At 39.1% G+C, this 13,131-nt stretch overlaps 1 protein-coding gene across 4 annotated transcripts in view; it reads right to left on the bottom strand.

Annotated features, from left to right (window-relative positions):
- Positions 1-12,687, bottom strand: part of LOC107873530 (RGS1-HXK1-interacting protein 1) — a 31,346-nt gene extending 18,659 nt beyond the window's left edge. For 2 of the 4 annotated variants that reach the window (XR_001675409.2, XM_016720404.2), the window contains exons 1-3: positions 12,304-12,666; positions 2,263-2,316; positions 1,946-2,012 (exon numbers count right to left, since the gene is read on the bottom strand). Coding sequence is in view for 2 of the 4 variants with exons in the window: in XM_016720404.2 (XP_016575890.1) it covers positions 1,946-2,012; positions 2,263-2,316; positions 12,304-12,480 (298 nt within the window). In the remaining 2 variants the exon portion in view is untranslated. Of the gene's footprint in view, positions 1-1,945; positions 2,013-2,262; positions 2,317-12,303 lie in introns of all 4 variants that reach the window. The other 2 variants (XR_007056951.1, XM_016720405.2) reach the window with 2 other exon arrangements.
- Between the last annotated feature and the right edge of the window lie 444 nt (positions 12,688-13,131).

The raw sequence follows: 13,131 nt of genomic DNA, 5'->3' as shown, positions 1-13,131 counted from the left end.
GAGACCTCAACTGAAATGGAACAAACTGAAAAAGTGATCCGAAAAGTAGTAAACATCTCCAGAAAGTCTGTGTTACTGAAAAATTGCCGGAAAATGGTATAAAATATATGGGTCATCTCGAAATCAAGAGATGAGTAGATCTTGAACAAGATAGTCACCAAAGAACTGGCAGGAACATAAGCACTGAATTATTAGATTTGATGACTGAAAAGTGGTCACCATTTGAGAAAAAATTATATGAGTAGGGCCGGAATGATGACACGACCCTACTAAGAAATAGAATTATATGGTTAGGCCGGAATAATGGCACGATCCAACTGAGAAATAGAAATTATACGGGTAAAGTCGGAATGGCGACACAACCCTACTGAAAAATAGAAATTATATGGGTAGGGTCGGAATGACGACACGACTAGGGTCGGAATGACGACACGACCCTACTGAAAAAAAAGAAATTATATGGGTAGGATCGGAATGACTGCACGACCATATTGAAAATGAGAACTTATATGGGTAGGGTCGGAGTGATGGCATAGCCCAAAGCAAATCAGATCTGAGGAGTCACCGTAAAGATGCAACTACGCCAACCAGATCTAAGGAGTCACCGGAAAGACACACGGTGCTGTGCAACTCAGATATGAGAAATTAGTCCGGAAAGATGCACGGTACTACGCAAATTAAATATGAGTAGCCCGGAGAGATGCACGGTGCTAAGCAAATCTGATATGAGAAAGTAGTCACCAGAAAGATGCATAGAGCTACACAAATTAGATATGAGAAAGTAGGGGAAAGAAGTGTGGTGGCCTAACTTTTGCTAACATGATCATTGTCCAAACAGGCAGCATTATGGGTTATGGCCGCCCACCGAAAGTGCGGTAGCCTAACTTATGCTAACATGATCATTGGCCGGACGGGCGGCATATATGAGTTATAGCCACCCACCGGCAGCGGAAGCTCTTTGATTCTCTACCAAAATTATAGAGGCTCTGATACCATGTTAGAATATAAGAGAAAAATATTATTGAATTATTGTAACTACATTATTACATTATCCTAATAGGACACTATATTACAATCCCGTTCCAAGTAGGATTCTATATGCTATTTTTATTCCTACTCACATTCTAACAAATCTCAAATCAGATTCCTATTGTCAGATCAATAGTCAAAATAGTTTTGTCAAATTCCAAAAGGTAACAATAAAAAGTAAGGATATATATGCAGGACTAAAGGGGATGAACATTTACATATTCCTTTATATTCCCTAGGATAAGTAAAGAGTAAATTGAAGTGATACACAAATGCACCAAGACAGTGCATAAAGTACCGTACAACAGGTAGAAAACTAGTCAAATATAAAGGCAAAGAAAAGTGAAAAGCTCATCAGATCCTAGAACAGCTTTTTCCTGCACAAGGAAGCATGCAGAGTATCTTTATCATGTTCATTGGTAAAGTTTCTCCCTAAAGCATCAACTAAATATTTTTTCCCATTTTAGAGACCCCAATCAGGCAAAGCGGGCTTCATCTCAAACTTTTTCTTATAAATTTATCAATGTTGATTCCCGACATGCCATTAAGTATTCCTCAATGAGAAGAGGCATTGTTCGATGGATTTTGAAGAAAACAGAGTGAAATGAAAGGTCATACTCGATCTCATAGTCGGGGAGAAAGGTGATAGACTATTCTTTGTACATATATAGCAGGAATTCATTTATATTACTTGTATGAGAAGCAAGAGTGAAAGAGTAAAAGCATCTATAATCAATGAGGATTCACTTGTTTTGAAAATGTGCAACAAAAGCTTGTTGACCAAACAAATGATGAAAAGCAATCCAGTTAGGCGTAGAAGGTAGACAGCATTCAGTGATCAATCTTAGATCCAACCGTTCAGGAGAGTAGAAGCACAATAGTCCACATTAACTATAACAAGGAATGTGCAAGTTACCTTTAATTTTCCTGAAGAAAACCTCTTCATAAGTTCTATACTCGGCTTTTATCTTTGGCATAAAATCCTGCAAAAAATTACTTATAGATAAGAATTGGCAATAAAGATAATATGGAAAGATTTAGATGGAACCCCGAAGAGAACGTACCCTTCCCTTTCTTAACCTCAAAAGCTAACTCGTGAAGAGAACAATGTCTAACACCATATAAGAAGACAACAACACATTCCCTCAGCAAATGTGGGATCAATGTTGTCAAAGGGTCGCTCAAGTTATGTTTAACCTCTGAAACTAGGAAAAATTAGGTGGTTTACTTCACCTTGCTTAGGTGGTGCATTGATTTAGTGCTGGCAGCCTGGCACCAAGACAATACCTGTTTGAACATGCACATTATTTCAAATATTTGTATTTTAATGTCTAGTTCATGATTCGCCAATTATTTCAACTTCAACTTGAAATAGGGTATTTGAAGTTAGACAAACTGATTTGGGGAGTATTTCAAGTGAAATAATAGTTTTGACTCTTTTCCATATAAATTCATGTCCACACACAATTTCAACTTACAAATACTCTTTTTCACCTTCAACTTCAAGCACTCTTTTTTCATCTTCAACAAAATATTTCAAAAACTTACAAAGTTGAGCATACTCAACCCATGGGCCCGATCTTGAAGTCATAAATCCAAACTGATTCTCTTGTCATTTATATTTATTTATAGTTCTTTTCATTTATTCTGTTTAGGTTCCGTATGTAACACTAATGGTTCTATAATGAGTGGCTCAACACAGGATGACTAATTATTTCCACTAACTGGACCAAATACTAGTAGTTATGGTCTTGGCGCTCAAGTCATTCTTCTTGGAAAGTCAAGAGTATTTGCTCAGGATTGAGCAATAGAAAGATTGCTTCCTGGAGCCTAAATTATAAGGAGGTGAGCTTCAGAGAAAGGATAAATTATTTCTTGTTGGTCTCACAATTTGTCTTCCCAGCTTTTAAAGATTTTAGGGTCATTTTATCATGGGATATGGAAAGATGTAGTCACAGCTAAATATGGCATGCTTAATCATTAGTAACTAATCTGGCAAGAAGTCCTCATGGAACAGGGCCTTGGAAATACATTGCTAAATCATGGGATGATTTTGTCCCCAGCTTATACTTCAAAGTAGGGAATGAATCTGAAATAGAGTTCTAGAAGGACATGTGACTGGTCAGCAACCTGAAAAATGAACTTCCTCACCTCTTTTTACTACCAAGCGATCACAATTCATCAATCGCTCAAATAGAGACGAGAATGTGTTGTGGATGTGTGGAGGTTAATTAATTAAGTATTTAATTATATTTTTAAGTAGCTTTATTTATTATTTATTTATACTTTAAGTAGGCTAGGGATAAAGATTGAGACAAACAAACTCCAACTCCGACGCCAGCGAGATCCTACTCAACTGCTCCTCCGTCTGGTCTGGTCAGACCCAAACGACCGACGGCCCTCTTTTGTTCACTTGGGGTCAACGCTACTGCAAGCCGCTGCCACAACCGGCCTCTCCGATGGACTGCTCTGCCGATGACTCCTTCTCAGGTGGCGACAACACGATTTCGGCGACCAATTTCCGCGGCAAATTGCCAGAATCTAGCGACTCAACCAAGTAAACCAACCCAGCTTCGATCAGGTGCACTCGCTCCATCTCTTCTAGCTGTGTGTATAGCTTTCTTGATTCTAGTGGCTACTACTGGTTGTCTTGTTTACTATTCCTATTTCGATCCCTTTTTCTTCGCGTCTTGGCTGACTATCTTGATTGTAGGTGACGATTTACTTGTTGATTTCTGTATTTCAAAGTAGTGTTTTACTTGTTAATCCTATTTGTGTTTTAGCCTTTTTTATTATTCTTAATAGTTCTGAAGTGTGTCAATCTACAGGGGTTTGAAGAAATAAATGCGGAGGAGAAAGAGTGGTTGCAACGACAATTTGAGGAAGATGAGGTCTTGGAAGCTCTCAAGTTGTGTGCCAGTGACAAGGCTCCAGGCCCGGATGGTTTCCCTATGAGTTTTTATCAGAGCTTCTGGGAGACCATCAAGGTAGATATCATGAACACTATGAAACAGTTCCATGACAATCAAGTTTTTGAGAAGAGCCTCAATGCAACTTATGTAGCTCTAATCCCTAAAAAGGTGGGAGCTGTTAAATTAAGGGACTTTAGACCTATAAGTTTAATAGGTGGAGTTTATAAGATAATTGCTAAACTAGTGGCAGAAAGGTTGAAAAGGGTGATAGACAAGATGGTCAACAAACATCAAATGGCCTTCATTAAAGGCAGACAGATCATTGATGCAGCTTTAATAGCAAGTGAATGTGTTGACACCAGGCTCAAAAGGGGGGACCCAGGTATTATGTGCAAACTAGACATAGAGAAGGCATACGACCATGTGAATTGGGGTTTCCTAATCAATATGCTAAAACAGATAGGTTTTGGAGAGAAATGGCTCAAGTGGATTGAGTTTTGCATTAAAACTGTTAGGTTCTCCATTCTTGTAAATAGAGAACCTGCTAGTTTTTTTCCATCAAACAGAGGACTTAGGCAGGAAAATGCTCTTTCTCCTTTCCTTTTCATTCTTGCCATGGAGGGTTACAACAGCATAATGAGAGTGGCTATTAGAAACCAATGAATAAGAGGTTTCAAGGTGGGAAATCTTACAGGGGAAGAGATGCAGATTTCTCATCTACTCTATGCAGATGACACAGTTATTTTTTGTGAAGCCAAGGCAGACCAAATTGCCTTCATTAGAATGTCACTAGTGGTTTTTGAAGCAGTTTCTAGTTTGACAATAAATTGGAGAAAGAGCAGCTTTTTTCCTATAAATGAAGTTCCTCAATTGCAAAGTCTGGCAAACATTTTAGGGTGTAAAGTGGAGCAGCTTCCCACCACCTACTTAGGAATGCCTTTGGGGCACAAACACAAGGAGCTAGAAATATGGGATGGCATCATTGAGAAGACTGAGAAAAAATTGGCTAATTGGAAAGCTCAGTACATTTCTTTATCTTTAGGGGGGAGAGTGACCCTGATAAATTCAGTACTAGACTCACTGCCTACTTATGTAATGTCTTTATTTCCCATCCCAGCTAAGGTTGAAGATAGACTTGACAAGCTGAGAAGAGATTTTTTGTGGTTGGGCAACAAAGAAGGAAAAGGCCTGCACTTAGTCAAATGGCAGAATGTACAGTTACACAAGCAGTCTGGAGGCCTTGGTATCAGAATTTGAGGTTACAAAACAAAAGTCTTCTTTCAAAATGGTTATGGAGGTTCACTACCGAGGCACATGCTTTGTGGGGAGAGGTGATAGTATGTAAATATGGTTTGAAAGGGAATTGGTGCTTCAACTCAGTGAACAACACCTACGGTGTCTCAGTGTGGAGAACAATTAGGAATTTATGGCCTGACCTGTCCAGAAACATTGCTTACAAGGTGGGATCTAGCACTAAAACCTTATTTTGGAGGGAGAATTAGATCGAAAATGTGACATTGATGGAAATGTTTCCAGATCTTTTCTCTTTGAGCACTAACAGAGAAGAGACAGTGGCTAAAGTTTGGTCACAGCAGGGATGGAACATTGCTTTCAGAAGATTCCTTAATGATTGGGAGATTGAGAAAGTTGTTGAGCTACTTAAAATCTTGAATGGATGCACAGGGTTATCAGAAGAGGAAGACTCTATCAAATGGAGGCACAATAGAGATGGGATGCTCTCAGTTAATAAACTATACACCAGGGAAGTGAAGGAGCTACAAGGTTGCAGGATAGGGCCCTGAAAGAAGACTGGAAGACCAAGATACCAACCAAGATAAAGTGTTTCTCTTGGTTGGTGGTCAGGAGGGCTTGTTATGCGCATAAGAGATTGAAAAAGAAAGGATTTCAAATTGTATCTTGGTGTTCTCTTTGTAATGAGGTAGAGGAGACTAACAGCCACCTGTTTCTACATTGCAAAGTGACAACAAAATTGTGGAACCTATTTCTGGGTGCTACACAGACAGAATGGATCATGCCAGAACATACATCAGACCTTCTGAGTTGCTGAGTTGCTGGATCAGAAGAGGAGGGAGCAAAACTCAAAAGAAGTGATGGAACATAATACCATTATGCATTTGGTGGTCTATATGGAAGGAAAGAAACAACAGGTGCTTCGAAAACAAGGCTAATCCAATTGAGAAAGTCAAATGGTTATGTATGTCTACCTTTTATTTCTGGTGTAAAGAAGAAGGATTAGAAGAAGATGCACAAATTAGAGAATTTATAGGAAACTTGTAATCTATTTTATTTTCTAGGTTTTTGCTGTGAAACAATTTTTTGGAGGTCTCCAGCATAATCCTCAATGCTGATGAATACAACATTACCTTTATCAAAAAAAAAAAAATAGTTCGGAAGTGTGGACTTGATAGTACTTTTTTGGTTTGCATTGTTGTCTAAGCTTTGTACTATTAGTGTTATTGGTCAGTGTTGTCTCTGGTGGCTGTGATTGATGGTGTTGGCGTAGGGTCATGTCTTCGGGCGAGGCTTGGGTCGGGGTCAGGGGTTGGGTCGTGGACTAGGGCGGGGGCAAGGGCAGAGGCAGGGGGTAGGAAGGGTAAAGGGACTAAGGATGACTATAGGCTGAGCGTAGGGTCGTAGAACATAAGGTCTTTATCGGAGAAGTCATTAGAGCTAGTGAAAATTCTTGGGAAAAGGCGAATTAATATAGCTTGTCTCCAAGAAACCAAATGGGTAGGTTCTAAGGCAAGGGTAGTAGATGGTTATAAGTTGTGGTACTTAGGAAGTATGAGGAATAGGAATAGTGTAGCTATTTCAGTAGATGATGAGCTTAGGAAGCAAGTGGTAGAGGTTAAAAGGGTCAACGATAGGATGATGTCAGTTAAGCTAGTTATTTGAGGGTCTTCTTGAAATATTATTAGTGTGTATGCACCGCGCATGTAGGCTTAGATGATGAAGAGAAGAGGAGATTTTAGGAGGATTTAGACGAGATGCTGAGGAGTGTCCCCTGAGAAGCTTTTCATAGAAGGGGATTTCAACGGGCACATAGGGTCTTCTTCAAAAGGTTATAATAATGTGCATGGAGGACATGGGCTCGGGGTAAGAAATGTTGAAGGAGTGGCACTTCTGGATTTTGCTCGGGCATTTGGATTGGTGGTAGTTAATTCGAACTTTACCAAGAAAGAGGTTCACTTGGTTACCTTCTGTAGTTCGGTGGTCAAGACTCAGATTGATTTCTTGCTCCTTAGGAAAAGATATAGGGGTATTTATAAGGATTGTAAGGTCTTACCAAGTGAAAGTCTTTCGACCCAGCATAAGCTTTTGGTGATAGAATTGGAGATCATAAAGGAGCGGAGTAGGAGAGGAATAGAGGATCAAACGAGGATTAGATAGGGCAGTCTGACTTTGGCCAGTGCACTGAATATATAGGGGATAAGTTGATGGCGTGGAAGGCTTGGGGGAGTAGAAGGGATATAGATAACATGTGGTACGAGACTGCCAATTGCATCAGGGAGACAGCTAAAGAGGTGTTGGGGGTCTCGAGAGGTCGTTCGGGCAAGCACCAAGAGGACTGGTAATGGAACGAAAAGGTAAAGGGGAAGGGGAAGGCCAAGAAAAAAGCGTATGCAAAGTTGGCGGAGAGTAAGAACGAAGAAGATAAACGGAAGAATAGGGAGTATAAGATTGCTAGGCGAGATGTGAAGTTAGCGGTGTTACGAGGGCTAAGGATGCTGGAGAGAAGGGCTCAGGACCTGGATAAGGTAAAGTGTATTAAGGATATAGACGGCAAAGTTTTGGTGGGGAGGGTCATATTAAAAAGAGATGACAGTCTTACTTTCATAAGATCCTGAACGAAGGAAGGGATATTAGCATTGTGTTGGGGGATTTTGAGCATTCCAAGAGGTTTTGCAATTATGGCTATTGTAGGCACATTGAGGTTGAGGAGGTTAAGTGGGCTATTCGTAGGATGCGTAGAGGTAGAGAGATGAGGCCAGATGAGATTCCGATGGATATTTGGAAGTGCACGAGAGGGGCAAGTATGGAGAGGTTGACTCGGTTGTTTAACATAATTTTCAAGACGACGAGGATGCCTGAAGCTTGGAGGTGGAGTACGATGATTTTGTTGTATAAGAATAAGGGCGACATTCAGGATTGCAACATTTACAGGGGCATCAAGTTGTTGAGTCACACTATGAAGGTGTGGAAAAGGGTGATAGAGTTCAGGTTGCGAAGGATTGTTACTATTTTTGAAAATCAATTTGGATTTATGCCAGGGTGCTCGACTTCAGAAGCAATCCATCTCGTCAGGAGACTAGTGGAGTAGTATAGGGAAAGGAAGAAGAATTTGCACATGGTGTTTATCAACCTAGAGAAGGCCTACGACAGAGTTCCCAAGGAGGTTCTTTGGAGGTGCTTGGAGGCTAAAGGTATACCTATAGCATATGTTAGGGCGATTAAGAATATGTACGATGGAGCCAAGACTCGGGTTAGGACTAGGGAGGGGACTTGGAGCACTTTCCCGTCTTGATAGGGTTACATCAAGGATCGATGCTTAGTCCATTTCTTTTTGCCTTGGTGATGGATGTTTTGACAAGGCACATTCAGGATAAGGTGCCTTATTGTTTGCTTTTTGCGGATGTAGTCTTAATTGCTGAGACACGTAGTGGAGTTAATGCAAAATTAGAGGTTTGGAGGCAAACTCTTAGGTCTAAAGTGTTTAGGCTGAGTAGGTCCAAGACAGAATATTTGGAGTGTAAGTTCAACGAGGTGTCTCATGAGTCCGATATGGTTGTTAAGCTTGACACACATCTATTAATAAGAAAGATAGTTTCAAGTATCTGGGGTCGATGATTCAGGAGAATGGAGAGATTGACGAGGATGTCACTCATCAGATCAAGATAGGGTGGATGAAATGGAGGCTCGCCTCTGGTATCTTGTGTGACAAAAAGGTACCTTCCAAACTTAAAGGCAAGTTCTATAGAGTAGTGGTTAGACCGACTTTGTTGTATGGGGCGAAGTGTTGGCCTGTAAGAAGACCCACATCCAAAAGATGAAGGTGGCGGAGATGAGAATGCTTCGGTAGATATATGGGTGTACTATGAAAGATAGGATTAGAAATGAGGTTATTCGTGATAAGGTGGGAGTGGCTTCGGTGGAAACCAAGATAAGAAAAGCGAGGTTGAGATGGTTCGGTCATGTGATGAGGAGGAGCACGAATGCCCCACTGTGGAGGTGTGAGAGGTTGGCTGGAGATGGTTTCAAGCGAGGTAGAGATAGACCGAAAAAATATTGGAGGGAGGTAATTAGACATGACATGAAGCAACTTCAGCTTACCGAGGACATGATACTAGATAGGAAGTTGTGGAGGAGGCGAATTACGGCAGAAGGTTAGTTTGAGTTAGGATGTATGTTTTGTTGTGTACTTGGAGTATCTTGCATTTGGTATTATTGAATATGTTATTTTCCATTGTATCTTGTTCTATTACTATTCCTTATCTATTCAAGATTGCATTATTTTGAGCCGGGGTATGGACTACATACACTTACCTTCCCCAGACCCCACTTGGTGGGAATATACTGGTATGTTGTTGTTGTATACTTTAAATAGCTTCAGTTATTATTCTAGAATAGGGTATTATATTTCTTACTTTCATAAGGATTGGACTTTCTTGAATAGGATTTTATTTTCCTACTCCAATAAGGATTAGACCATCGTTGTAATATGACTCCTATTTAAGGGAGTTTTAAAGAATAAATCAATGTGTCATGTTCCCGCAAACAGCAAGAGATTGGAGTTCTCTCTTCAATTGAATTCTAAGGTTCCAGCCTCCCTTCAACAAGCTGAAGAGATCAGAGCTCCCTCATCAATTGAACTTTTCAGCCTCCCTTTAACGAGATGAATTTGTATGTCGCCCTATGAATCGATCCTTCCCAAAAATCCTAAGAGAATGCATGGAATCTACATTTGAGAAGGAACCTGCATGATTGGGAAATGGAAAATTTGATCGAGATACTTATAAGACTAGAAAGTTGTAGTTTGAACCCTTAGAGAGAGAGACAGTATAGTCTAGAGCGATTCAAATGTTATGGTAAACACAGTTAAGGTAAGATATGCTTACTACATCTCAAGAAATTTGACACTCAGCCATGGAAGTTAATGTAGAGAACAAAGTTACCCACTAAAGTCATCTGCTTTGCTAGAAAGCTTTGCATGTAGCTTGCTTGACCCCGGAAATCACAGGGCAATCGAATGCTATATGTGTAAGCCCAATGCCGAAAGTGTCAACCACCTGCTCCTCCACGGTTTAGTAATTGTGTAGTAGCTTCTGAGATATGGAATATGTTCTTTATAATTTTTGGTATGTGTTGGATCATGCCATTCAACACCAAAGAGGCCTATAGGAGTTGGAGCTCATACAAAGTTGAGAAGACTATCAAGAACATCTGATGGTCCTTGCATCTATTTTTTTGGTGCATTTAGTTATAGAGGAATAGAAGATGTCTTAATGGAATCTCAACTTCGTGTCATTCATGGACGGCAAAATGTTTAACCCAACCGACCGATTTTTGGATGTTGTCCGCTCAATAGTCCTACCATAGTTTTTAGTTTCCAGAAGTGACAACATCATTCTATTTTTTATGTTTATCTGTGTAGATATTTGCATCCTCTTGATGTCATTAATGAAATTATTACTTCATCAAAAGGATTGGGGATCATAATGGTTTTGGGGATCAATGAAGAAGTTAAAGCGACTTTAAGAAAAAGAAAGCGGGGAGAACTTTGCTAGCAATTTGATGTTGAAAAGTTTATGACACAACATCGTGTTCTTTCCCACTCAGATAATGAAGGAGTTTTCACTTTTCTACAAGAGCTATCAAAACTCGTGCCTTTTAAACATCAATATTACTTTCTTTTTTTAATCATCAACATAACATTCTTTCTGATGGTAAACTGTACAGGATTTCTAATTTGAGAAGTGACAAATATCTAAGGAACCTCTCTTGAATTATTCGCTCCCTTTTATATTTAGCCAACTTAATACTTATGGTTCAACACATTACCCACAGGATTATTTGTTCCATTTCTATTGCATATCTCCAGTGGAACATTTCATAAAAATTCAGCCTGCCCAACAAGTGGTCTCACAAAGAAATGGTAATGTTCAAACTTCTTTGAGGATAGGCCTTGGCACATGGTAGAACTGCTTTGGTGACCTATGGGTTTTCGTTTATTAGATTAACTAAGTTCAGGAATGAATTATGCCTATAGGCAACACCAGCGAGACCCGGGAAAGCAGCCCGATTGGGTGTCAGAGGATCCATAGTACCTGCAGCCTCCCGACAGGGCTAGTTAAGTTACGAAACATCACATGTAGACTTTTTTGGGGGAAAATCACTCGTACCTAGCTAGTGGAGCCAGGTAATTTACTTGCCTTTCCGATACCTAAATTCATTCATCCAAAGACTTTTCCATCGCATTGATACGTGAATACGATGGGATACGGTCCTATCCGACCCAACCCCGGAACTTAAAACGGCGGCTGAGATACATTGGAACAATGATCCAAATAATCTTTAATGGTGCAAAACAGCCTCTTTGCATCAAGGATGTGGATTATAAATCCTCACTCCCCCATACAACCATATCATGCATGGGGAAAGCCTGTTTTATTCTTTCAAGCTACCAGAACACAAATGTTTAAGATCCTTGCGAAGCCTCCAAATTAAACCTTCATCTTCTATCTGATCAGTTTGCTACATTTAGTTTTATATTTTTAGAGCCACAACTAAGAAGGGAAACTTGCAAAGTTTTGCTAAGAAGGGGGAGAGAAATTCCTAGTGAAAAGTTGCAAACTCCTGCAGCTCATTAATTTGCCAGACGGATCAGCATCAGAATAACAATTTGAGGCAGGTTGCATACCTAACAAGTGCTCTCATGAAAATAATAATTTATCGACAATTAGCAATTATGAGACCCACAACACCAGCAATAAATTAAGGTAATGCAGACGTGTAAGGCTTCAAAACTATTTTACTTTCTTTGACAACCTTGAAGACACTAAATTTGGAGCCTGAATTTATCTAGGTTCTACCGTTGTAAATCCTTTTTCTGATACCATATTTGTTAGGGGGGTTAGAATGATACAGGAATCCATAATATTTAAGAGTAACAGAAAATATAGCTAGAGAAACACAAATAGATGGTTTCAATACATATTGCATAAGTATTTAAGAAATCCCCAATTCAAATACAGAATAAACGAAATAAGCCACACAGCGAACATGCTAGAAAACCCAGGGTACTAATTTGTGAGGAAAGTGTAAAATGAAAGGGTAAAAGAACCTGAAGAGTGCGAAGGTGGGTGGAGGATGTATCTTGTATGGAACGAGCAGAGCGGATGGCGGAGTCAGTAGATTGTTGGACACTGCGAGGCAGATCATCTGAGATGTAAGAGTGCCATGCTTTCTTTGGCGATGATGGCTGATTGATATCAACGGGAGTGGGGGCGTCATCTCCCATCTTCTCTCTCGTTTCAGAAAATACTCCTAATCCACAAAATGTGGTACTACCAAAATCGAAATTATGAATTAGTCGACGCGAGCGATGCAACAAAACCTTTTTTGTTTTTTGACATTTATGAATCGGAAAACAGACAAATCAACTGCTTCCTCCCTTTCAAATTACTAATCCCAAATTTCCTAATCTAATTTCTCATTTTATTTGAAAGAGACAAATTTTTTTTTTTTATATTTTACCTTTATATTAATTATTTTTTGTTCAAACTAAAATATAAATATTATTTAACTGGGTACTATGATAAAATATACATATTATTAATTATTTTTTTAATCAATGTATCATGTTAATTTGAGACAAAAAAATATAAATATCCCTTCATTTCAAGAAGAATGACTTACTTTGACTTGATATAAAATTTAAAAAAAATTAAGAAAACTTTTGAATTTTATAGCGTTAAATTAAAGTTGCATTAAATGTATCAAATTGTCATTTAATCTCGTGGTCCAAAAAATATCACGTGAAAGATTGAAATTAAAGTATTGTCAAAAAAAAAAAATATCATTCTTATTAAAACAGACTAAAAAAAAATAGGTCACCATATTTTAACCGGAGAAAATACTTGTTACTATTTATTATAATGAAGGATGTTTC

This window comes from Capsicum annuum, chromosome 6, assembly GCF_002878395.1.
Source record: "Capsicum annuum cultivar UCD-10X-F1 chromosome 6, UCD10Xv1.1, whole genome shotgun sequence".
NCBI lineage: Eukaryota > Viridiplantae > Streptophyta > Magnoliopsida > Solanales > Solanaceae > Capsicum > Capsicum annuum.
The sequence above is the reverse complement of the archived record's forward strand: the minus strand, read 5'-3'. Positions and strand labels throughout refer to the sequence as shown.